The sequence below is a fragment of the Haliaeetus albicilla genome, chromosome 10, assembly GCF_947461875.1.
Source record: "Haliaeetus albicilla chromosome 10, bHalAlb1.1, whole genome shotgun sequence".
Classification (NCBI taxonomy): domain Eukaryota; kingdom Metazoa; phylum Chordata; class Aves; order Accipitriformes; family Accipitridae; genus Haliaeetus; species Haliaeetus albicilla.
In genome coordinates, this window is record NC_091492.1 from 29,407,110 (window position 1) to 29,434,255 (window position 27,146).

Here is a 27,146-nt window from a genome sequence, read left to right on the forward strand (position 1 = left end):
CCACTCGGAAGCCCTACCAGGTCACTAGAAGAGATGACGTACAGGAACTGTCCTTGGGTTCCCGTTCACTGTAATAATGTAATTTTCTGCCAAAATTGCGTGGTTCCGCCGCTCGGCAGGCTGGTGTCGTGGTCCCCAGAAGACCCTTTGCTCTCCTGCGGGGAGCGGAGGCACCTAACCCACCTGGCCTTGGCTTTCCTCGTGGATGTCTCCATCCTCTCCGCTTCCTTTTCGCCTAGTCCGCGATATTCCCCGAGGCTGCACCCTGCCGGGAGACGGGTCAGCCGTCGACCGCTGATCCCCGGGGGGAGGAGGACCGCCAGTGACAGGGGAGCCGAGCGCCGGTCCTGGCCAGGCTGGCAGGTAGCACCCCCAGAGCAGGGACGGGAAAAGGGGAGGGAGCCGCGGGCCGCGGCCGCCCCGCCGCCTCTGCCCGCCCCGCCGAGCCGAGCCGAGCCGAGCCGTTCCCGTGCCGCTCGGTACGGGCTGCCGGCCGCCACCGGAGCTGTCCAGCCGCCCGCGCCTGCCCGCCCGCCCGCCCGCCCGCAGCTCCAGCCATCCCCGCCATGCGAGAGCGATGAGAGCAGCTCCTGCAGAGGCAGCCCGGCAATGGAGGATGATTTATTCCAGCTGAGACAGCTGCCGTGAGTAGCACCGATAGGGGAGCGGGGATGCGCAGGATTTCTCCTCAACGGGCTGGAGGGATATTGTGAATCCCGGTGATTTTTAAGGGAATTATTTCTAGGAAGTGTCTTAGGCCCTGGGAAGCAGGCCATTTTCCTTGTATAGCTGCCTGGGTTCAGCATCCTGGGGGCATGCGGGGATCCATTTGTTATGTAAATTTGCTCAATTTTTATTTTTTGCATGAACTTGATGGTGGTAGAAATAAAGGAGGGGTGGAATAAAGCTGTGGAAGTGCCAAAAGATTTTTTGAGAGGAAGCATTACTATTGCATTTGCAAGGCGGATTGCATCTGTAAATAACGTTGTGCTAGGGAAGGCATCTTCCTCGGCTTCCTCCTTCGTGCCGCGAACTGATTGCAGATCAGAACCTTTTTTGCAAAGGTGTGTTTGCAGTGAGTACCATCAATATTTGCTAACTGTATGTTTTGGAGAAGCAAACACTGCTGCACGAGGAAAATGCTGTTATTTGTGCGGAACTCTTTGCTGTTGTGATGTGGTTGCTGGATCTGTGCAAAAAGGTGTTAAAAGCATTGCTGCCTTTTAACATCAGTATTTCCTTTCCTTTTCATGAATGCAAAATGTTTCCTTTAAAAACAAGTGCATTTCTCCTAATGCTCCATTATCAGGTGCTTTGGAACATATTCCTGTTTATAAATCATTGACTCTGCAAGGCAGGGAATAGATGCTTAAAGTTGATTTTGAATATTAATGAGCTTATGTCAATGACAGAGCAAACTGTCCCATGACATTTCTAATAAGTTGGAAAAATGGACATGAACTCCAGTTATTTTCAAATACTTAGTTCGGATGCATTCAGCTGGTCAGGAAAAAGAATAAGGCATGATTTCATTAGGCCATTTTTCCCAATCTTTTTTTTTTTTAAAAAACAACAAAACCAACCAAACAACAAAACACAGAAAAATGTTCTAAAGTACCTTTCAGTGTAGGTCTAATTAGACATATTTGGTGCTGTGAGATCTTGCAAACAAATGCAGCTCTCTGAGATGTCTCAGCTGTGAAGAATTTTGCAAGTATGGAACAGTAAATACCACTGTGTGTTTTTTTCTTCATTTGTGTCAATTTCTTTCATAGGTTCCTAAATCATAAACATTTTTTTTTATTTCCTATGATGAGGAATGTGGCCAGATAGCTCTCTACTCAGATTGCCATTGAAATATTTACAATTTTCAGATCAGTCACTGCCTTTGCATAGCATCTGGAACCATCATCTCCAAAATGGTCAGTTCTGAAAGTCTACTTCAACAAATACTACAAAATAAGAAACAGTAATACAGGGGGGTTGTGATCATGTACTTTAAAGTCAGGAAGGATTTTACTGGCAAGTTTATTTTTGCCTGTGGCTTACTAGGACGCTGAACAGTTACCAGCATAGTTTGTATGAATGGTTTTCAGTCATAATCCTGTGGAGGAATGGCACTTTAGACCTCCTGAAATCTAGGGAAAAGGTGTCCATATACTTCAATGAACTTTGCATCAGGCTTTGAGACTGATGAAGTTATAGTAATAGTCTTCCTTTAAAAAAATGCAAACATAAAAGTTTATTTCCTGTATAGTTAAACCAGGTGTTTGTAAAGCCTTTGCAAATAAGATACGAATGGTACTTTGATATTAATTGCCCTTTGTAATAAAAAAGTAATCTCATAGGCATACAAATTTCAGTGTTTGTTTGCTGAGGGTGTGTATTTTGTAGGTCATATGAGGATTATATCTTCAGTGACAATTTTAACGTGAGAGTATTAATTACTTTTGTTTGTCCTATAGGGTCAGCAAAAGAAAATTCAAACCAAGATAGTTGTATTGAGGTGAAAAAAACAATCAGATGAAGAAAATTTAGAATTGAGTTTCTCAAAGGAACTAAATATGAACCTGAATTCAGACGAGTTTGTTTTGTTTGTCTTTTCTTATAACTGAGTGAAGGATCCTCTGCATACCCTGAATCAGAATGTGAGATGAACCCTAGTTTCACTGCAGTCAGAGTAGTTTTCTTGTTCATTTCAAAGAAGCTTGGGGTTTTGTTCTGTGTTTTTATGTTTAAGATCTTCAAATGTTATCTTAGAAAACAAAATTTGTGACTGTTGTTTGTCCGCCAAGACATAAAGGCCAGAGAAAAGCTTTCAGTTTCCTGCTGTAGATGAAAGCATTACTAAAGTAGTACAAGGAATATTTGCCCCACACAGATCTTGGAATGCCCTGTTTACCTGAAAAAATCGTCCCAAAACGCCTCAACAGCCTGCAAAGCAGGCTGTCCCAAAGATGAGTGATCACCTCACAAAGTGGTCACTGTACTTCTCTCTCTCTTTCTCCAGATTACTGCCAGAATATCATTAGTGAATATGTGCAATTCCCCAGATGGGATGTGGTTAGGGAAATAATTTACGTGCCAGGACTGTGAGAAAACAAAATAATAATTTTTTGTATCCCTCTGCTTTATGTTTCTGCCACAGTGAAATCCTGAGCTGGACTGAATGGCTGGTCATGCCCAGGATTTCTCTTTTTGTAAAAAAACCCGTGGGTGACTGAGATGTTCATTCCTCCATCCTCTTGTCCACCATTGGACTAAAATCCATTTACAGGAGTTTTGTAGATTGCTCATCATTTTGCCCTTATATTAAGTATTGATTGTGTCATCAGCACTTGTAAGAGAAAATAAGAGTTGAGGTCTTGCCAAATTTGAAAAGTCTTCCAGATCACCTTTAGAAATGTCACACATGCATGTCAGTTTGCTGCAGCTGCAGTTGGCAAGGATGCTGATAGTTTAGTTTTGCTGACCCTTAAAACAAAGGATTAAACTGAAGTTCAAGAGGCTCTCTGCTAATCTTTATTGTAAAATTAAGGTATTGGAAGTCAGAACAGATAGTAGCAAGACTAATTTAATCTATTCCAAAAAACTATTTCACTGAAGTCCAAGACATTGTCAGTTGCCAAGGTGAAAAATTTACGCTGATGTTGCAGGTAAAGTGAAGGAAGCTTGAGAAATTTGTTACATTAAATATGGTAGATCTGTTCCAAAATCTTTGTTTGGTCACAGGAAACTTAATTAATGGAAAATGGACCTTGTCTATATACATGAAGCGTTGCACAAAATCACTCTAACCAAAACATGAAAGTTGTGTCAATTTAGCAAAGTTCTGTTTTCAGGTCTTACTCTCTCCGTGGCCTTGCTGCAGAGATTAGATGATTATCTCTCAGCTAGTGCCAGAAATTATATAAAATGCAGACAGCTGTGAGCATGACACTCATGTGACAATCATCATCTCATATGCCAGGGTTATAACTGGCAGGCAGGTACACTCTTCAGTTTTGACTTGGACTTAATGAAAAAAGAAGTATCATTTCATTCACTTTCTTATTCTGTCCCTCCTCATGACCTAAGAGATTCAAAAAATGCACAGATGAACCAAGTATTGGAAATCAAATAGTTTCTTAAAATACAGGTATTTAATTAATTACATAATATTAAAGACTTTAAGACAAGAGATGAAAGCAGTCATATTTATAGTCACAGAATCATCACCATAATGGAAAAAAAATCAGTCAATTCACTGAATTATCATATGAATCTTACTTCACTAAGTAATGTTTAAAAATATGACATATTTCAGGAGTTCTGCTTCTCCTAAGACATAAATCGCTCTTATGAAAACAATGTGAAAAATTGAATTTGGGCTCTTCCTACAAGGTCAAAACACCTGAAATTCAATGACACAGCTATGTCTAATTTGCAGTAAAAGTCTAGGCACACAAAACATGGTTATCATTAAATATGTATCATTTTATCACATTTTTATAACCTGTATGTTTTTATAACTTTATAGTTAGCATGGTAACTATATTCTTTCTACAAAAATGATAACTCTGTCACACAGCAATGTACTCTGCTGTTTTTCCAAAGCCAGTAGCAACCAAGAGGATAACATATCTAAAAGCAGATACAAATAAAAGTCACAGCATTCTCTGTGAATGTGAAACAGAGACAGGAGGGTGGGGAGAAACCTTGCTGCTGTTTGACCAAATAGGGCTTCAAGACTAACCAAACACAGCTTTGACCTCGAAAAGCCTCACCAAAGTATTAATCCTTGTTTCTGTATTCTTAGGGTGGTCAAGTTTCGCCGCACTGGGGAAAGTTCAAGGTCAGATGAGGATGTCATTTCAGGAGAACATGAAATTCAGATTGAGGGTGTTCGGACAGAGCTAGAGCCTATTGAGCTAGAGGATGGAGCTGCAGTGCCAAAAGAATTTGCCAACCCAACTGATGGTGAGTAGGTTTCTTATTTTCCTATAAGGAGAAAGGTGTGGCCTCTTCATTTCAGTCATGTTGCAAGCGGGCTGAATATACTGGGTTTAGAGAAGCTAAAGATCCTCAGATAAAAGAAGGAAACAATAACACAGGCAAATTACGTTACACCTGAAAATCATGATGTAGTTACCTTGTTCTCTGAGGGATACTATATGTGTTTGGTTTTGTATTACCAGTAATAGACCCTTTTAAGGAGTTGGGTATCCAGTTGTCACCACCTATTTCATACAGGAGGTTTAACTTAGTTTCCTTTAGAACTGACCAGTGCTACTAAAACATCACCAAGTTTACTGCAGCAGTTACACGTGGCTCGCCTTCAAGGCTGAGCATGAAGTCTCTGCAGTGTTCCTGTCTGCTCCTCGCCTAGAGGACAAGAGAGACAGAAGGAATGTACATCCCAGCCTCTGCTTTCTGCCTAGCAGAGAAGTGCTGACTGCCCTGAAGGCAACACCAATTTAGAAGATACGAGAAGTGTTGGTTTTGTCTCAGCACAAGGCATACTAAAATTTTGTAGGATGACTATTTTCCCAGGGACTTATTTATTAACATATTGATGCAATAGGAAGCCAGAATACCATGGAGTGAGCTCAGTGAGTTTCTCAAAAGATTCAGTGCACCAGTGCGAGTCTGCAGATATATGTAGAATTTCAGTTGGCACATTGCCCAAAAAAGTGCAAGTGATGCAACAGCACAATATGCTGGGCTTCAGTGCCATCACATCAAATGCCTGAGTTAAAGTCACACACTGGGGTCTTATGACACCTCTGCTTCATTTTATCAGTTAGATTTTGTTTGATTTCCTTTTGGTTTGTGTTTCTGTCTTTTGCTTTGTGAGGATGTCCAACTCTTAGCTAGATAAAGCTTTTCTTTGGCAAAAGTACTTTTTAAACTGCTGGAAGTGTTAAAACTTTGAGACTTTAATTGATTTAAACAACTTGAGTATCAAAATTTATTTTTGTTGTATATTTCATTTTGCACTTGAGCAAAGGAATTTGAGGTATCTCAGCTTCTTCAGATAGAACAAAGTAATAAGGTCATGATAATATGTGGGAAACAAGAACTGTCAGCATTTTTAATGAAAATATGTTTTAAGATACATGTCTTGGACAAATTCTCGATTCAGATAATTACAGTTTGACTCTCCATGCAATAAAATATTCTCCTGCACTTTCCATCACTTGCATAGTGTTGCTATGTGCTGTTGAACAGCTCGTATACTTCTCACCAGAGGAAGCTGCAATTCAGTGGCTGGTGGAGTCACTCCCAGGAGTAATACGCTGAACATGTGCTGGAGTCATTGGTGCTACACTGATATACTTCTATGTGAATAAAATGTTCTAGGAATATTTAGAATTATTTTGGCTTTAGCACAATTCCTGAAGAACACAGAGATTTTTCTGAGTAGGAACTGTATAAAAGCTAAGTAGCTTTCTGTTACATATTTTAGATCTCAGTAGATTACCCAGTTAATAAGTAATTGCATTCACAGAAAATGCTGCCTCAAGGGATGGCTTTTACTAGGAAAGGAATACACTTCTGCACTAGTATTGTTTTCTGTCTAGATACTTTCATGGTGGAAGATGCGGTGGAAGCCATTGGATTTGGAAAGTTCCAGTGGAAACTCTCTGTTATTACTGGATTAGCATGGGCAAGTAATTGTTATCAATGTCAATTGCATGATCATCAGAGAATCTCAGTGATTTCAAATAATATAGCCATTCTCTGTCAACAAAAAGTCTCCAAACAGATAACTGTACAATAAAGAAGAAATTTTACTTGAAATTCTGAAATGACAGGTGGACTCAAACTTGTTATATGGGGGTAATGAATAACTGGTTGATTTCTCTGTCTCTGAAGTTCTTATAAATCAGGGTTTGAAAAATCATTTTGATTCTCTACTTCAAATGCTTGTTTCAAATGGAAAGGATACTAGGCTATTCCTACAGAAGCAGATCTCAGTTTTCATGCAGTGATTTTACCATATTCATCCCATTAGCTACAGTCTCTGTTTTCTGTATTAGTATTATTGTAATCTCAGTTTCAGGTGAACAGCAACCCAGTACTTCTAATTTTAACCTTGATATGAAGAACAGAAAGACAGGCTTTGTTTTCACTTTTTCTGCTATTTCTGAAGCACTATATGTTACACCTACTGTGGTGTATTTTAGGGTAATGATATCTGGAGCCTGTATTTACCAGCTATCATTTATGTATAAGGTTACAATCTGCTGTGGTTTAGATCCTAAGTCAGTAGTGGAATTTGGTGTACAGATGATCTATCAATATATTTCACACAAATCCAGAAGTAGCGTGTAAGGGAGAAAGGGAGTAATTTATAAGGTAATAAGTTCTGACTGAATCTGTGTGTAAAGGAGTTGAAAGCTCATCCCTGTAATATGCAATATGGAAGTGAACGAACCTGGATGACTGACCAGACAAGCCTCCTTGAAATCACCCACCGATAACTTTTGATTTGGTTCTTTGAATCCTGTCTCTGCCAGTGTTACTAAACATTATGACAATCAGAAATTAGTTTAAAAGTGCACCTGTTGCATTTTTCTCTACACTGTGTACATCCACTGTACCTTGCAAACATAACTGTTTTGTTTCACCTACAGAGTGGGAATGGCACAGAGCAGAAACAAGGTTAATTTCAAGAAGGTATATTTCTGACTGCTATGTCAACCTAATTTTCAGGCAGTTGTTTATTTTTGTTTCTTTTTTCCCCTTCTAGATGGCAGATGCTATGGAAATGATGATTTTAAGTATCCTAGCTCCTCAGCTTCATTGTGAGTGGCGATTACCAAGCTGGCAGGTTGCATTGCTCACATCGGTAGGAAAAAATAACTGGCAGCTCCTGTATTCTGTAAGGTTTTTCCACTCATTGTTGTTCAGATGTTATGCTTTATATCCCAAAGTTAAATCTGTTCATGGCCTTTGCAGATTGCCTTTGGCTCGGAAGAATATAGGAGTCTTTTTTGAAAGCCAGAGCTTGAAGAAATGAAACTCAGTGAGAACTGAGGAAATTTTGCAATTTTCAGGTTCAAAGTTTCATGTCATTTCCAGGAAAATATATGAATTCACTCAGACTCATCCTAAAATTCAAACCATTTGATTAACTGAAAAAAAGGATTGGTCAATTTTTACTATCTTCCTTGAAAATCTTTCTCTTTCACCACATTTAAGCTTGCTTGTACATAGGCTGGGAACCATGAGAGAGAGCAAGCAATCGCTTTTCGAGGTGGATCATCCAGTGATCTTTGCAAGCAGCGCTCTTATAATACTACTTCTATGTATGGTGCTATGATCTTGGAAACATGCAGTGCCTTTAGGGATAAGACAGCTAGTTTTGGGACCCTTCTCTCAGCATATGCCACTGTTGTAGGGCATGCACTTTAACTCCTACATTTCTTTTTCCTTTAGCTTTTGATGCTATTTGTGTTGTTGTGTAAACTGGTCAAAATGCTCAGTAGATTTAAGTCAGTTAAGATTATGTCCTTTCCCATACCTGAATGCAGCCAGCCCATCTGAAGGAGGGTCTTGTTCCTTCTTTCAGCTCAGCAAAATTTTATTATTGGCGAGCAAAATCAGAAGAAGGGGTCAGTGGACATCAGACAAAAGCTTTGATAAACAGAACTGCTTCTTACCCCACTTACTGCTTGAGTATGCACTTCTTTTGCAGACAAACTTCCTATGGTTTTAATGCGCTGATGGGGGAAACATGCTTGCGTTTTGCCATTACATTTACTGGGCAGGATTTCATTTCTCTCTCCACCTACAGAATAAACTATACTTTTTGGTGTCACCTCTGAAGAAGGTACAATATATTTGACACCTCAGTCTTTTTTCAGACTTTTCTAAAGTTGTAAGATCTAATTTTATCTCCATTCAAATCTGAGACAACCTGCTGAGAATGGCAATAGGAGACTGGAGGTGAGCTGGCTGAGAAGTACTGCATCAGCACGGGGCTCCTAGAACAGCTCTGTCTTGCAGACCTCAAACAACACTACTCAGCTTTTATTCATGAATATGTTCATTGGAACTGGAGAACTCAGCATCTTCCAGGGCTGGACTCACAATGTGTATGCTAGGAGAGTGCACGTTCCAGTGTCAGACTGGTTTGTCACTGGACGGATCTTTTAATTGCAAAGCTGACTTGAGGGGTGCCTAGTTTCTTCCCCTCTCCAACCCAGGCACTTGCTCCTGTCTTCACTTGCTTGTCCCCTCAGTAATGCTATGAAACTCTCAGTTGGCCCTTGCTGTGAAGCAGATGAAAAATCTTTTTGTGGGTTATGAAAACACTTCAGAAAAAAAAACCCAACCCAGAAACAAGACAATGATTTCCATTTAGTGGCAAATTGTGCTCTCCAGTCATTTCTTATAATTCATTTTCTTACATTTATCAAAAGCTCAAAAATATTCAGCACTGATCTAATTCAGTAGTTAACAAATTAACGGGTAAGATAAGGGCGAGGTGATGACAAGTATCCTGGCAGAGATTCAGTTTATTTATGTTGTGTTTAGATTCCCGACCTCAACAAAAGCAAGGCAACTACTGAAAATGGGCCCACCACTGGAAGAAGCTGACAGACCTTGGCTTGAACAGTCTGCTGACACTCATCCCCATTCTCAGGCAATAGCAAATTCCCTTTCAGGTCAATGGAAGGGAAGTTAGGCTAATGCTGAGTGACTTTTGAAAAATCCCACTATATGAATAATTATCTTGAATAGTCTCTACTGCAAAAGAATTATACCCAGAACACCTGGACATTTTGCTCTGTTGTTGCAGCTGAAATTTTCTAGTTTAGCTGTGAAGTTGTGTTCTTTATGCTGTCACACAGAAATTTTCACTTGTCTTGTTGTTAAGGGGAAGATTTTTTTCTGGTGTTTCATAGGTGGTGTTTGTGGGAATGATGTCCAGCTCCACCCTCTGGGGAAACATTTCAGACCAGTACGGGAGAAAAACAGTAAGTGTTCAGCTCCTACTAGAATAATATTTCTACAGTCTGGATGTTTCAGTGCATGATGTTCACAAATGTCATAGTCCAGATGTGTGAAGCAGAATTAAGCAGAGCCAGAAGTGACCTCCCATGAAATAAAAGAAGTTTGAAGCTCTACTTTACATTTTGTTAATTTGTGTTACAGCAGAGACTTTCTTTTCCTCATGCTTGTTTGTTAAATACAGGGCCTAAAGATCAGCGTGTTGTGGACGCTCTATTATGGGATCCTCAGTGGCTTTGCACCAGTGTATAGCTGGATCTTGGTGCTGAGGGGCCTGGTGGGCTTTGGGATTGGAGGAGTGCCTCAGTCGTAAGTAAATATTCACAAGTCCAAACTTTCTCTTTTCTATTTATTTTTAAAAAAAATGCTTATGTCAAATTGAAGACATGCTTCTGTTCCGTTGTCCCAAACACTTTTTTTTTTCCTAAGTATTTTGGAACTTATATATTGAACTCTGAGAAGGCTTTGAAGATGCCTAATACATCACTGAGGTGAATCAGATTTACAATGACTTCTGTGTGAACAAGCTGGGCTCCTAAATGTAATATGTTATATGCCTTAAGGCCTTTTAAGCTTCTGTCATTCCCTCAGGTAAACCCTGGTGAAAATGAGAGGCCCAAAGAGCCCACCTCGAAGTGGGTAAAACACAGCAGACAGCATTTTGTAGCTGTGCCTAAACACTGCATTGCTAGATTGTATTGGCAGAGTCCATAAGGGACAGCATGGTCTTGTTGCAAGATAGGTCATGACCTAAATACTAGCATTTAGAGGCAGAGCTGAGCCCTGACTCCTGATGGTAAAACTGCAGATTATTGTTCAGTTAGAGCCTGAACTTTCACGTCTGAACCTGAGTTGAAATTCCAAAACCACACAGCCTAAACCTGGAGCACTGAAGATATATTGATGGCTCAGACACATTCCTAATAAGAAGGTACCATCAGGATATTAACGTGTCATTCTATTCACTGGAGAGAGGGGTCTCTAAATTTTCCACCTGGAATAAATAACTCTGCTCTAGGCTTTTAATTAAAAATGTAAAGGGAAGAATATAGCCATTCTTTCTCTGAGTAGTCTTTTATCCTTATTAATAATTGATATTTTGCCCCATGGAAGTGCTATTTCGGAGTAGTCAGAGTCTAACTTTGATTGATGGCTTATAGACTTCTTCACAAGGCCAGTCAATATCCTGTCTTTTCTATTGCCATTCCCAGATAAAAGATTCAGCGCTGAGATGGAACATCACAGTATTATTAATTTTCTTTTACTGCTCTCCTGCCCACCTTCGGAAGCTGCACAAAAGCATAAAGTGTATGTAAAATTGAAAAGTCCTTAGCCTGCTGTGTATTGACCAACAGTGAGGCGGTTTCTGCCATGCAGTTCCAACTGAGCACAACTGGAATGAGGCAGGAGAACAAGAAAGACAAAGCATCAGAGTTAATAATGCCTTGTACTGCAAATACATATTAATGATGTTCCACAGAGCCCCAGCAGAACAGCTACAGAACAGCTAGCGCCATTTTGCAGAGGGGTGGATAATGCACAAAGGCTATGTGACTTAATGAGAGACAAAGAAGAGCCGGTTACAGAACTCAGAGTGAATTCCATTGCTGCTGAGTCTGTTTGTTGTTCCAACCCTAATAGTGATTCCTTTGACAGAGGAGTAAATATGTATGAAGCAGGAAAAGTAGCTCCTTTCTAATATCCTTAAGTAGGCTATGTAACTTTGGATATGAGTGGCTGGATTTCAGTGGAATAACATGGCTATCTTTTTAATTGTATATTCTGTAATGGGTATGAGAGAGAGATTTCTAAGAAAGGTGCTATTAAAAAGAAAGCATCCAGCAATAATAAATTAACTGACTATAGCAGATATCCCTCTGTCTATACTTAAGTAGGAGCTGCACCTGAGAAGCTGTAGCCTCCTCTGGGAATTTTCTGTGAGATGTTATCTAACGCTGAGTATGACTATTCATTCACAGTGCCAACATCCAGACTTGCAAAGATATGGAGTATTCTCTTAAGAAAACAGTTCTGTACAGCATTAATCAGCTCCTGTTTTCTGCTGCGATATATAGGGGACTGCTCTACATTTCATTGTGTGATTTTACTTCCTTCTCCTCTTAATCACTGATTTAGTATAATATTGTGTGCAACTTTGTACTTCGATGAACTGAGTTCTGGGAAGCTACTCAGAGATCAATCCGCCATTTGTCAAGTTAGTAGGAGTTTTGTCACAAACATCAAAGAAAGCCTAAGGAGTTTAGAGGCAGAAACAGAATGAGTCAATGGAATGCAAACAGAGTAGGAGCAAAGAACAAGTCTTACCAGACGGTTTGAAGAAGACGAGAGAGCCTTGACTGGCTGCTGGCCCTTGTGTTCATCCTCAGGAAATACTCACAGAGAAGCTGTACCATTACTCTTTGGCACAGTCATGAAACAAAGACTCTGCAGAGTTAGATGATTTCTTTTTGAATTCCCACAATAAAAGAATGCAAATTATTTTATACCAGTACCAGGATCAGACCTTGAAAGTATTCACCTCTTGGAGAATTGAAACTTGGCAGAGTAGACTGATATGAAATTCTCTGAGCCAGTTGTGAAGCCCTGAAGAAATACTTTACCCAGCAGGAGTTTGTGTTGAATGCTGATGGACCACACTGAAAATAATGGGCATAATGCCTGTCCCAGTCCAGAGCAGGGTTGAGAAAACATACACATCAAGAACTGCTACATTTAGCTAACAACTACAGGGTTACAAAATCACATGAACAGAGCAAATTCTGTCCTCCATTGCAATGATGAACTAAAGGGGTTTTGTTCTGATGTAGAAAGGGGAGTCTGAACCAGTGTCCACAGTCTTGCTGACTCTGAGGGCTAGGAAGGGTTTTGCATTACTACTATGGGTTTGGCAATTTTAATAAAAGGCAAACGAAATGTTTGAACCTCTGTCATTGTGCTAACGTAGCATTTTTCTTAATGTGCTAACATAACATTTTTCTCAATGTTCACTCTTTACAGGGTAACCTTATATGCTGAATTCCTTCCAATGAAAGCCAGAGCAAAATGCATTTTATTAATAGAGGTGAGCAGTGTAGCTATGCATACTGGTGCCTAGAGGGACAAACTCTGCTGTTGGTTACATCCATTCAATCCTACTGACAAGAAATCTCACACATAGCTGCAGTCAAATCTTGATTGTCCAAGTTAGTGTGGAGCTGAGGTTAACCTTATACACTAGTACTAGCTCAGGTCCAAAAGCAGCATGAAGCATTCATGTAAGGCTCCACTCTTTTTGTTGAATATGCCTTTTTGCAAATTAACTTGCATCCAGTGCTGCGTAAGTTACTGCTGTTAGCACACAGTGGGGCATTTGGATGTCACCTAATTTCATGGTGAAATTAATCTACAACTCAGTAATGGATAGTGGAGAACTGGCTGTTCAGTAAATGCAGGGCTAAATTCAGCTCCCCATATTCAATCCAAATGTATCAAAGTCACAGAGAGCAGAATTTTGCCTTATAAATACTTTAAGGCAAAATTTGCAGCCCTTTAGTGGATGGTTGAAGGGTCAGAAAACAGTACTATTACTTGTCTGCACCAGTCAGTTTGGAAGGAGCGTCCTTGTGCAATACCTCACCAAATTGAAACAGCTTCTCAATGCAAAACAAGTCTTCTAAGATATCTGCTGGCTAGTCCTACATTCAGTGGATTAAATAGAGTTCAGTAGATGAATTACTCCCTTCTGTGTCACTTTTGTTCTGCCACAGTTTGGCTGCCTCTGAGCAACCCTAGGTTAGAAATATATTCTGAGTGTTAAATAATGAGCTAAGCAGATTCATAATCTAAAGGAGAATAATCCTACATGGATGGGATATGCAAGAGGATGCCAGCTCCATTATTTGCTAAGAAGGTATCAATTCCTTCTTTCATCTACAGGCCAAACTCTGTGGCTTTGGTAAGGAAAACAAATACCATAAATCTCATGGTGGTAGCTGGGAATAATACTCATAGACAGATACATTAATAGCCATTTTGCTTAAGAAACACCATGTGATGAGTCTATTCCTTATGAGAAGCTACCTACAGTTAAACATGAGTGTCTAGAGAAAGGCAATGCTAGGGTTTCAGAAATGAACATTTTAGCTTCTGCAACATTTAAACAAATCCCCTTAAAATGTCTGGACTCTATTTCGATACAGTGGTGCATATTTGAAATGTCTTTGGCATTTCTCTCTCCAGCTGTCCCTAGAGAGCGCATCCTGGAATGTCACAAAGAAGGAGGCCTTAACAGCACTCTTATTCTCATTTGTGACTGTTTGTTTTCCCTTTGGCAGGTCTTTTGGGCCATAGGGACTGTGTTTGAAGTCCTCCTAGCAGTGTTGGTGATGCCCACTCTTGGCTGGCGGTGGCTTCTCATTCTTTCTGCCCTCCCACTTTTGCTCTTCGCTGTCCTATGTTTTGTAGGTATTCTTTCAAAGATGAATGTGTGTTCCATCAATCTAGCACTTCTCTACCTGATTCTGTGACCTGATTGAAGGAAATCATGACAGTTTTAAGCTCTCTGTTGATGTCTTCTTTGAAACATCTGAAATAATGACAAAAATGCTGTTGTTTCAACAGGGTGCTAGTAAAAACATTCCAGTGAGAGCTGTGTTTATGTGACTGTAATTGCTGGAGGACAATGGTGGGCTGGAGTTTTGTGAAACCAAATCAGGCCTGGAAACCTCTCCAATTTAATGACTTTGTTTCAACTAAGCTCAGTGGAATCAACATTTTATTAAAAGTTGTTGCTATTTCCCTGATTGCTCTTTAGATTTTAAAATTATTTTGTCAAAACCATAACTTTTATAATTACTGTCCACTTACTTAAAAAATCCACTCAAATCAGGGGTAAAATCTGCAAAGTGCAGGTCAAATTCTAAAATAAGATGTATATGAATTAAACCTGAGCTTCAGTGCACTATTAGGTAATATATTTGCCAATCATTCAGTCTTCTCAAAGATACATGTCCTTGTCAGGTTGTTTAGCAGCTCTTATTATTCCTTAGCCACTGACATTGCTTTTCAGAAATACTTCCAGTTATACAGGTGCTAACATGCTTGTTTTTAAAAGGAGTTTAAAAATGCAAATTTTTGAATGCCTAGAGCATCTTGTTATCTGCCCTGGATACTTTGCCTTTCCTACTGATAAGGTATAATGTAAAGAACCTGCAAAAATGCCTAACATTTCTCAAGAATAAAACCAAGGTAACAGAAAGGAAAGATTTTAGACTGGAGTTCTGACTTCATCGTGAAAGTAGGGTTTTGCAGTTTCTTAAAGCCTAATGAGGAGTTTGACATTTGGCAGAAAGATGGTTCTCTGAATTGTTAAAGATCAGTTCTGTAATCCTTTTTAGTGTGAGTAGTCTGCTGGAGTCACTGAGATTTCCCACTGTAAGCCCACAAAGAAAATCCCCAGTTTGTTTATTGCTGTCTTTCTGACATCATTGTGTGTGTGATCTGCTTTGCTCTCTTAGTGGCTGCCAGAAAGTGCCAGGTATGATGTATTATCTGGAAATCAAGAAAAAGCAATTGCCACTTTAAAGCGGATAGCAACAGAAAATGGAGCTCCAATGCCTCTGGGAAAATTAATTATTTCCAGACAGGTATGTACAGGTAACAGGCACATTAATAACATGGGATACAATGAAACTGTGCTACATTCATATTTAATTTTATAAGCAAATAATCAATGTTAATTGTAATATCTCAACCAGTAATAAAAAAATGTGAGAGATGGTCATATATGTCTCTTTCACAGTGAGGAGGAGTTAGTTTCTCATTTTTATTTACATGGAAATCCTGAAAGTGAAAAGGACCTTTAAAGTGGGCATTAATGTTATTTAACCTCACTCTGAGACCCTATTATTAAAGAAAATCAAACCTTGAGGCTACCGAAGAACTCAGATCAGAATTCCCAGATCTAAACTCACGAGACAAAATGGAATTTGACTCTTTAGCTGTACCTCATTTTTAATCTAATCCTGATTTTCTGGAGTGGGAAAGCCGCAAGCTCCTATTCAGTCCTAATGCATGGAGTAATTCAGTCTGAGCTGCATATTACTGTATGAATTGCATTGGATTGTTTTTCATTTCAGCTTTATGTGGCCAACTTTTCAGCACTCCTGTCAACATATAAAGCAGCTCTGCATTTACAGAACAAAGAGCAGATTTTTATAAGAAAAGAAAGTTACAAAGTTAGCCAGCAAGGAAGGACAGCAGAGGGAGACCTGTGGATTTGAACAAGAGCAAAATTGTAAAGCTAGGCAGAAGCCTGCTGGTAATGACAGCATCTTACTAATCAGAGATGGAGGTTTGATTTTCTAAGGTCTGGATCACTGAGGATTTGAGCTCCTGTGCATTTCACAAATGCTTGGTTCAGTCAGGGTAATTTTGATGGGCCGTGCAGGAACACTCTCCAAGTTTTGGAAGGTTTTGTTTTCAGGGTGGGGCGGGAAAGTACTTTTCCCTGACCACAAGAGCATGGGCTGAGCCCTCCACTCACTCTCTAAGAACCAGGCAGCTTAAATGGAGTCTGCTTGCAGGGGGGCTGCTTGTAGTTCCTCAGTACCTCACCCTAGATCAGTAGCCCTGAGGGGCTGCTCTAATTTACAGGAGCTGGCTGTGGGCCAGATGTGGATCGGCAAAGTTATGCTCTACCTCTTTCCAGCTCCACCTTGTTCTGACAGAGCCTCACCTTCCTTGTGGAGGAGTAGTGTGCCCTGTGCATGAACTGGTTTTGGTAACATTATGCTCCTGGAGAATTCCCCTTGGCAGAGGAATTCTTTACTTGGAACCCAGCTCCAGTGTGGCTCCTACAGCCTGAAGAGCCCTCAACTGAAAGCAAACGGTCATCATGAGATAACCTGAGCACATAGTACTGTGTCTTGTATTACCCCTTGTCGCTCTGCATCTTCCAGCCCAGGACCTGTGAGTGCCCTGATCATCTGACTTCTGCTTGTTTTCAACAGGAAGACCGAGGAAAAATGAGGGACCTTTTTACGCCTCATTTTAGATGGACCACATTGTTACTCTGGTTTATATGGTAAGAGGAAATACAAACGGCTCGGTGCCAGCACAATTCTAAATGGTTTTTAATGGAGGTGTTTTACAGTATCACTAAAATATAGCAACTTCCTGCTCAAAAAATACCCCAGCCTGTATTGATTTGTAATATATTAAACCACCCAATCACTAGCATTCTCAATCTAATTGCCCTTTCATTTTCTAAATGCTGATAGGAAATAGCTTTGAGGTAGCACTTAGTGGAAGTCCTCACACAGTGGGTTCAATTTTGATTCATGTTGTTTACTATATAGGTTTGACCAGCTGAGACTTCCTCTCTCATTTTCTTCCTTGCAGGTTTTCCAATGCTTTTTCATATTATGGGTTAGTTTTATTAACTACAGAGTTCTTCCAAGCAGGAGACGTCTGCAGCAGTGAGTACTAATCCATTTTTTCTTTTTTAAATATACCCTGTTAAGTGGTGGAATATCTTTTATTAGATCACCTTCTGCTGTTAGTTTGGAAAGGACTGTGGCTGCCAGCCTGAATTTTAAGGCATCCACTTAAAGGGTTACTTATTTTAAGCATTTCTAATAGACTGTTCCTCATCTCCTGCACAATGCAGAGAGGTCCTGCAGTGTCTCTGAGCCCAAAATGTAAAACAGCAAGACAACCTTCAAGGGAGACCTGTTAGAAAAAATATCTGTTCTTCTTGAGAAAAAAGTGATTGAATAAATGTAGTTTCAAGATTTGACAGGCCTAATTAGTTAGATAGAGATAACTGCTGCTGTGGAGCTACCAGGTTCTCAAGATGTGAAGACCTGCTGAGAAAAAAGATAATGTTGTGAAACCATCACCCTTTTTGTTGCAGATTTTTGTGTTTAAAAAAAAAAAAAAAAAAAAAGTGCTTTGACCACACTTGAAAAGTTTGATTCCCCAGGGGAGGCATGCATGTATTCAGAACACTTGTAATTAGTGGAAACTGATAGTTGGAAAATTATAGAAAAAGGATGGGTAGTATTGGGAGCAGACATAGATCCCGAGCTTGTACAACAGTGTATTAGCTATTTGAGAGGTCTAACTCTGGTTAGCCTCCACAAAGGAGCATGCATCCTTTAAAAATACTTGTTTTTACAAAGGCACGGTATTATTCAGTCTTCTCAAAGTATAGATGAAGTGTTAGTATCCCAGTTTATGTAGGGAGAAACTGAATTATTGATGTTAATCCTGTTCACTGTTATGAGCCCTGGACTGAAAAATAACTAAGCCTGTACAGCTGATAGGGAAGTGTAAGTTTTCATTCTGATAGTGATGGTTGCCGAGGTAAGACATCCTGCCACAAATAAGATTATAAACTGTTCAGTTTCAGCTGTATCTTCCAGGTAGAACATACCTTCTGTGTGGCAGAGTATTTTCAGTACATCCCTTCTATCAGTTTCAGCAGTAAGAGTGATAAAGAAATTGCAGGAGTAAAGGAAGGTAAGCAGAGAAGAGATTACTTAAAATATATTAAATACTTGTTTTTTTCTTTTTCCTCCCACAGTATCCAGTAGAAGACAAGAAGTTAAAGCAAAGTGCAGCCTGACCTGTGAGTATCTGACAGAGGAAGACTACACTGACCTGCTCTGGACAACCCTGTCAGAATTCCCTGGTAAGTGCCAATAAGAAGCAACAGTTCTTCAGGGCCGGTGGCTCAGTGTGATTGGAATGGGCTCTGGTACAAGGAATGAAATGGGCTCTTCTGTCTGGCCTAATGCCAATGTATTTCCTTCAGCTCTGGAGCTCCTTGCTTGGACTACTTGATATATGCAGTACACACAGTAGGTGTAGCTCTCTTCACTGCCCATGTGATCACTACAGATAAAATCACTAGTAATTGCTTTGTGAAGCTATAATGGCCCAAGCAACATATTAGGCATTCAGAGGAAGAGTAACAATTAAATCAAAGGGGCAGAATCACTTGAACTTTTATCCATAAATGACTTTCCAGAACTATTTTAAAAGGATGGTGGGTATAGTGAATCAATGGAGAACTTGCTCCCTAAAGCTCTGTGTCCAGCCTCAGTCAGGTTTTTCAGATAATTTCAGTGAATTTCAATGAACGGTCTGACTTAGGACAAGCAAGATATTTGGTGTATAATAGCCATTGTTTCTTCAGGTGTCGAAGATGATCTCTCAGTATTAATAGTTTGAAATAATACTGTGAGGCAGTGGCCAGGTTATTTTCACTGTTCTAGATTATAGTTGCAGGGACAAATACTCAAAGAGAAGCCATTTAATTGGTGAAAAGTTATAAGTCTGTGACTGATAAATATGCATATTTGCTATCTAATAGGATGACTGTCCTGCATAACAGTCATTCTGGGAAGGATGTCAGTGGACAGTGGACAGAAGAGAGAGTATGTACTCTTGGACTGATGCTATAGCTGGTAGGACTGATTTGATCCTGACACATACTAAGGTAGGAGTAAGAAATATTGACAGGGATAACTCTGAATATGACACTGGCAACTCTGATGCTTGAATAATCTCCACACTTGGTATACCTCAGCTCTTGAAAGGATCTGGAAAAGTTGCATAAGAGAGGATGTTTAACACTATGAGACTTACAGAGCTTGATCTATTTCCTTTGTCAAAGAGCAGGTGAAAAATAATTTGATGGCAGCATATAAATAATGCAATGGAAAGAAAATACTAAGTTCTAAAGAGCCCTTAAACCTAGCAGTAGGAAGATTAGCAGGGAACAATAGTCAGAAGCTGAACGAAAGATATTCCAATGACACATAAGGCAGGCATTTTTAGCATTCACATTGGTAACCACTGCTATAATCAGTGGTTAACAGATGTCAGAGTTGATTGCTCACTCCTACGTAAGTGTGTAGCCCCTGAGTGTGTGGGCATGTGGATGTGTGGACCAGTGGGGTAGTGAACATGGAGCAAGACTCACCAGCTGGGACACAGAGCTTCTGTTTTCATGTGGCACAAATGGCTGGGGCAATCTATTCTACACCCCTAGCTGATGCCTCTGCCAGCAAAGTATTTTAAAGAAAGAGAGAACAAAATTTCAAATCTAAATAACCCAGCCTATTTTAAAAGCTAGCTGCTGCAGCCTGCACCTTTGCTCAATTCCCAACAGTCAACTTGTCTCCTTCTACAGGTGTGTTAGTAACACTATGGATTATTGATCGGATAGGCCGCAAGAAAACCATGGCCCTGTCCTTTCTGGTCTTCTCGTTTTGCAGTCTTTTGCTGTTTCTCTGCGTTGGAAGGTAAGTAAAACATGGTGAACAACTGGTATATCTGATTCATCCATGTTCTCTCTTGATTATGGCAGGAGAACTGTAAGTGGTGGTTTGAAAAGCCATGAGATGGTCGTGCTCAGCTGGAGAAAGAATTAAGGATGGTGTTAGGTTTTCTCACCAGATTTTGGAAGGAAACTAAAAGCAGCAGGAGAGGAGAAATCCTTCACTATAATTTTGCAGACAGAGCAATCCAAAGGGGAAAATAAGAGCTTATGTCTGAGTAGGAGGTAACCACTGGACGATTTTTAAGATCGGATCTGATGTCATGAGCCTCGGTAGCTGGTTCATGTACTGCTCTCTGCCATTCAATACCTATGTTTCCCCACGCTGATTGTACCAGGGCAGTGCTTCACAGCCAAGCCCAGTCTCTGCTTCCCATTCAGATGCTCTGACTGCTTCATTTGTCATGGGCTCTTGGTGGTCTCAGTGCTATGGCACAGTTACGTGAGAAGCAATAGACACAGACTGGCACAACCCTGAAGTTGTATACAGAGTGGCTGGTGCAGCTTGATGCTGGCATTGCAGATACATGGGGCCCAATTTTCAAAAGAACTTGGCTTCACATTTTTGCATTGTTCAGTATCTGTCCTTCATGCAGAGTTTCCAGATAACAACTCAGTTGGCAGCTCTACCCTTGAATCTTAATGGTACCAAATTTCCAGCTGAGCTCTGAGAGTCTGCCTCTGACTGCATCTGGCCTTCATGCCACATGCATGCGACAATTTCTGTACTTTGGGGCTGACAAACAAGGAAATGACCTAACAGCCAGAGGAGAACTCTGAATTTAAACGTTTTCAAGCACTGTACAAAACCTTACAGTACAGAAACCTTGTAAGAAGAAACCTTACAAAGCTGCAAATATCCAGGTTTTACATAGGTTCATGTCTTTTAAACAGGAAAGCTGCACTCTTATTTCCTTCTCATGTGTGCCATTTTTTTGTTAGCACCATTCATAATGTGGAATATATTTTTCTTATTTAGATAAGCTTAGGCATTCACTGCTTATTTCAACAGGCCACAGCTGTCAGTTAGAACGAATACACTTAGAAGACTGATGTGATTGTGGGAATGCAGATTGGTTGGCATCATTGTTATATTAAAGGTCCAGAAAAAATACAAAAGGTTCATTAAAAAACAAAAGAAATCGTTCTAACAAATTTAGCATTTTTATTGCACTTGCCTCCAAGTTAAACAAACAGATTGTACAGAACAATCCCAAACACTGCTCTCCTTTTTATTCTCACAGAAATGTTCTTACTGTGCTGCTCTTCATTGCAAGAGCTTTTATTTCGGGAGGATTTCAGGCTGCTTATGTTTACACTCCTGAGGTAAGGAGGTTGTTTTTGTAATGAGAATATTTAAGGGGAGTGAGAACATGGCGGGAAAGTCATTTTTATGACCTCTTCACGGACCTTACCCCAGATATGAGTTGATGATCTCATTGTCATTGTCTAACAGAACTTGCTGTAGTACCACTTACTAATTTCCATTGATTTAGGAGACTGGAGGGAAGAGAGCTTCCCACTACCGTTAATGGGTTGATGCTTTGTTCACAGGTTTATCCGACAGCCACGCGTGCTTTGGGCCTGGGAACATGCAGTGGAATGGCCAGAGTGGGAGCCCTCATAACCCCGTTCATTGCACAGGTAAAATCCCTTCTCCTGAGACTGAAGGCACAGGAAGGTGGTGGAGAACCTGCTTTTCTGCTGTAAGGGCCAAACCAAGGGCAATCTGTGCATGATGTGGTGAAGGAGGGTTGTTGTTGCCTGTTCCTTGAGCAGAGTTCAGGCTCATCTCTGAATTTACCTCTTGCTCCAGAGCTCCATATGTTGGGGGATAGATAACCAAGAAGCAGGCTGCTGGTTGGATGGAAGTACACCTTGGAAGCCACCACCTGGAGATGGGATTTGTGAGAGGCAGGGACTTTCTGTGCATGGTGCAATGCCGCCTTTCTCTTGAGATCCCAGGCTGAGGTGCTGGGGGCTACAAACCTCCAGGGTATGTGGAAAGAGCTAGACAGGGAGTTTGGGGGAGCCAGGCTCTGCAGGGACAGGACTCAGAAGACAGTGTCAGAAGCAGTGGCTCTGCAGAGGGCTGGGTAGAAAACTTGTAGTTTGCTTAAATCCTGCCTAACACATAAGGGCAGCATCACCTCATGGCGCTTGTAATCCAGACTGTTTTGTCAGTGTCTAATAGCTATGTGTCATCACTGAGGAAAGAAAGCATGCAGCAGTGCATGTTAAACATTTTTTCCAATACTGTAATTAAAATTTCTACTAATACGTTAGTATTTGTATTTCTTTCTGTGATAAGGCTCAGGGGTACTATTTTGTATTTTCTGCCTTTTTTCTGCAGGTTATGTTGGAATCTTCCGTCTATTTAACACTGGTGGTTTACAGTGGATGTTGCATGCTGGCTGCTGTGGCTTCCTGCTTCTTGCCCATTGAAACGAAAGGTCGTGGCTTACAGGAGTCCAGCCACAGAGAATGGGGACAGGAGATGGTTGGCAGAGGATCTCATTCCCCAGGGGTCACCAGGTCAAACTCTGGATCACAGGAATGATAGGACATGAAAACCTGCTGAAAGAATGAATTATATGAGCAAGATCTCTTTCACAAAAAATCCAACCCTGAAGCATAGAAAGCTGACCATACTGTCACTGCCAATGTCACGTGTCAAACTGCAGGAACTTTTGGGTTGAACCTAAGCAAATTGTGTCTCTGCTGCTCTTTGCTCACACACATAAAAATTTTACTTCTGTGTTGAGAGGCATTTGATCCAGATATGATTTGAAGTTTAGCAGAAGGAGTTTTTCTTAAGTCTGTTGTGCTTGCATGGTCAGCTATTCAGCTTAAAATGTCCCGTGTCAAGCAAATAGCTAACTGAATGCAACTCAGTATAAGCTGTAATTAAAATAATGTACTCTTGATGCCTAAAACCAAAAGATTAATATTTATTGTGTACCTGGCATAGCACATGGTGGATTCCATACACTACAGAATAGGTTTTATGAATTAGATGCCTGCCTTGCACTTTTTAGCCATCAACAACAACAACAACAAAATGTGATAACGGCAAACCAACCAATGCTTTCTAGTTCCCTTGCTTATGGGTTCTGTTCCTTGAGAATTAATAGGGACTGACTGATTGCTTGGAAGCAGTTTTCTGAACATTTCTCCCATCCAAGGCAGGTAGTTTGAGTCAGTGAGGAGTGGTATTTGTTGCAGAGATGGAGTCTTATATAAGAAACATAAATCCTCATGGTTTGGAGCAGAATTTGACTTCTCTAACATTGCCAGAAACATTGAGCACTCTGTCTGTTGCTTGGTGAAGACTGCTTCAGCTGTACTGGTGTCTCTTTGTGTGTGGAGATGCACGCTGTGGTTTTCTGCATGGGTCCAGGTATGTTTCTGCTTGATTTGTCTAAGTATGTTCTTGTGGTGGTGTAGCCAAAACCTTTGATAAAAATGCCTCAGTCTGAACAGCTGTGTGTAGCAGTTTGGATGGAGCTGCTTTCAAGTGTCTCCCAACAGAAGCTGGCCTCCTGACAGCTGGGCAGAACTTCTCGATAGCTGCTGATTGTACATTGACTCTAACATCAAGCTGGTGACAAAGGAATGTAGCTGGCATCATGTTGTAAATGAACAAAAATCATGGGAAGAGCCGAACTGCAATCATCCTTAGATGAGGAACTTCACTCCTTCAGATGTCGCTCCTCGAGGCTGATGATCCTGCTCTTGTCAGAGAATGTAACAGAGTTCAGGTGAGGATAAGTTTGTCTTGTTTGTCAGAAATCTGTCACTATGCAGGAAGTCAGATTTCAGAGTCTGTGGATGTGCAGCGAGGAAATGCATAAGGAAGCTGAGATGTGTCTCATCCATGTCTCAGTTTATTTTCAGGATTCCAGACTATGGAACACACACAACCAAATGTAAGTGAGATAGACTAAATGCTAATCACTAGGCTGTGGGAAGCAATACATTTTTATAGTATGTGTGGTCAGTTGTCTCACGTAAACATAGGTAAGCGTGCAACAAATTTTTGCACAATAGAATATTTTAACTATTCTGGGAACCAGGCCCCTTTTCTGTGGGGAAGACTAGGTCACTGAGTCCATGTTTGGGTGCAATACAAGTGAACACAGTTGGGGTTCAGCTTTCACTTAGGGTTTTACAGCACTGTAGTGCAGTATAATGCTCCAAGACATGTTAGGCTGTTTGTTTATAGCACTGAAGGAAAATTAGAAGTGGATAATTCCTTAAAGAAACTGAGGAAACTCAGACTAATAAAAAAAGGCCAAAGAGGTTACTGATATTCTGTGTGTGGGTATTTTCTGCTGAGAAAAGTTAAAGTTTGACATGGCGCCAAAATGTCTCTGTCCATTCATTTACCACTTGATGATGGTGACTGCAATGAAAGACTCCAGAAGTGGTTGGTCTAAACAGGAAACTTTCCTTTTCACAGTAATATGAAAATGCAATTCAGCTCACAGGGGATCCCACTTTAGATGTGGATGATGACATAGAAACACACTGTTTCTTCCAGTGGCTGTTGCTGTGTGCTGGTTCGGTTATCTCTGTCTCTGCTGTCTCTGTATCCTGGGTGCTCAATCTCCAGCAAGCTCAAGTTCCAGTTGATTGATCCCCAATAAACAGACAGGGCTCTCACGGCACTGACAACCGCTGCAAATAATTTGTTTTTACCTCCTTCTGTCAGGCTGTAGTTGGATAATTCTCCCTGATGCACTATGCAACTGGGGTAGCTCAGACCTGCCTCAAAGTAGAGAGAGAGAGGAACTTGTTTCCCTTGGACTGTCCCTCTGATGTGCGAGAGATGGACAGGACACTGGCAGTGAGGACACAGTTCCTGGATGGTTTTAGATCAGATATTAGACCATGCGTGTGACCACTGAGCTAGAAAACCTGCTTTGCCTTTGCATAATATGGACCGTTGACCCTTTAATGAAAGTTCTGACTATCATCTTCTTCTTCCTGCTGGTGAAGGCACTTGAGAGCATGCCAGTCCACACCTGACAGGGGCACATCCAGATGCTTACATGTCTCTTGCTGTGTGGGCTTCCCATTAGCTGTGTTTACAGTTAGGTGTACACCCCAAAACCGGATGGCCTCTAGAATTCAGCAGGGTGTCAGTCTGCATTAGAGATGAGAAAGAACATAAAATACATGACATCCGTGGCCTGAAGAAATGCCACCTTACAGGCGCCTTTAGTTAAAATTCTACTTTTCCAGTGTTAGTGTTCACATATCACTTCATTTTTTTGAGTCAATATTCAACAGTTTTAAAGGACTGCATTGCAACGGCCTTCAAAGTGTGCATTCAGAGTGTTTTAGGTGAAGTATATATATCTCATAGATTTGCACATACGTATACTTCAGATAAAATATTTCCCACATAAAGATTTATAGGTAATGTGAAACCTTTTGATGCTGTTGAGTAGTTCAGTTTTAACCTGTGACTTTTACAGTATTAAAAAAAAAATCAAAGGCATTTTTGCTTTTCACTTTTTATGAATTCTGCATTGACAATGTACATAATGATACAAATGCCAAGATTGGTCCTGCTGAGACATCTTTGTAGTCTGGGTCTTTGATTTAGAGACAGTGATGCCTAAAGCATGATCCAAAGCTCACTGAAGTACCTGGGAGAGTCTCCCATGGATATTTGTGGGCTTTGGATCAGCTGAATAGAGGAAGACAGGTAGGACCGTGCCACAGCTGATCCCACCTCACTGAAATCAGTAGGAGCCTATTGGGCACTGAAGAAACAGAAGAGAAGTTCAGGTTTTACAAGTTCTTGCATATTATTAATAATGGAAGGACATTTTAGATTGTTCACTGAAAAACTGAAGAACATTTGGGTTGATACACAACAGCCTATAAATAATCACAAGTCATATTTTGTTAATATGGCAACATCATTGATGTATATAATAAGCTTCCAAAGATTGTTTTACACACTGGCAAGTATTTTTCACTGATGAAAGAATTAATATAGCTAGTTCATTTAAAACAATAAAGTGAGATAATTTTGAATTAAAATTGAGAGCAAACAGAATTGTGGGATTCAGAGATTTGCTAACTGTCCAATATATTAATGTGCAAAGCTGTTGTGGGAAAAATAATTCTCCAAGTGTGCTTTGATGGAATGATTTATTATTCCTAAATGCTTGCCGAAAGAACATTGAATGTTTTCCTGTGTTTGAATGTACAGTTTCTAAGCTGGATACATTTTAATGTTTAAAAACTTTGTGTATATCAAGCTTGTTGTAAAATACTCCTTTTGTTCCTATGTTACTGATGCAACACTGGATAGTTTAATTCCACACTAGATATTTTATGTTAAACAAATAAATAGTTTTTTCAGTAAAAATGCTTTTGGCTGTTTTATTGGACTTTTACGAAGGGTCAGTAACTTCACCGGGTTTTGTCTTGATGTTCAGAGATTTGAGATATATGCTGCTCTGTGGACTCAGCTGAATATGCAAGGGCTCAGCACTTTGCAGATCTGACTCGTGGTGTGTGTGTGTTTTGTGTATTTGGACATAAAAGTCACAAGATTCAGGTTTGCATTATAAGTAACCTCACAGATAATGACAGCTAAATATTTTTAAAATTATCTTAAGATCTGTAGTTGCTTTTTGCATTTAATTCAGTTTAGACAATAAAAACCAGTCAGTTTTGCTTCTTGCCTATGGGTAATTTCTAGCAGTGCCTTTAATGCTGCAATATGTGATTGCAGATCACAAAGGCTGGTTGGGAGGAGGTGGTTTAGCATGTG

The 27,146-nt window shown here is 40.3% G+C and overlaps 1 protein-coding gene across 2 annotated transcripts; it reads left to right on the top strand.

Moving 5' to 3' along the window:
• SVOP (SV2 related protein) lies at positions 1–26,738 on the top strand. Of its 2 annotated transcripts, XM_069794584.1 has the most exons (16): positions 3–644; positions 4,799–4,959; positions 6,564–6,649; positions 7,736–7,834; positions 9,897–9,968; positions 10,187–10,311; positions 13,021–13,084; positions 14,337–14,462; positions 15,519–15,647; positions 17,013–17,086; positions 17,404–17,480; positions 18,590–18,697; positions 20,204–20,315; positions 21,595–21,676; positions 21,905–21,994; positions 22,704–26,738. In XM_069794584.1, the coding sequence occupies exons 1-16, from the start codon at positions 34–36 to the stop codon at positions 22,908–22,910; spliced, it is 2,223 nt and encodes a 740-aa protein (XP_069650685.1). In that variant the 5' UTR covers positions 3–33; the 3' UTR covers positions 22,911–26,738. The 2 variants fall into 2 exon arrangements, with proteins under 2 accessions (XP_069650686.1, XP_069650685.1); XM_069794585.1 differs by lacking the exon at positions 14,337–14,462 and having other exon boundaries at positions 1–644.
• The last annotated feature ends 408 nt before the right edge of the window (positions 26,739–27,146 follow it).

What these genes read in the sequence shown, in the direction of transcription:
- SVOP (XM_069794584.1), top strand. Translation starts at nt 34, where the DNA reads ATGACGTACAGGAACTGTCCTTGGGTTCCCGTTCACTGTAATAATGTA. An exon ending in TTATTACTGGATTAGCATGG is followed by an intron (nt 6,650 to 7,735) that starts GCAAGTAATTGT and finishes TTCCCCTTCTAG; the next exon opens with ATGGCAGATGCTATGGAAAT. An exon ending in AATTAATTATTTCCAGACAG is followed by an intron (nt 15,648 to 17,012) that starts GTATGTACAGGT and finishes TGTTTTCAACAG; the next exon opens with GAAGACCGAGGAAAAATGAG.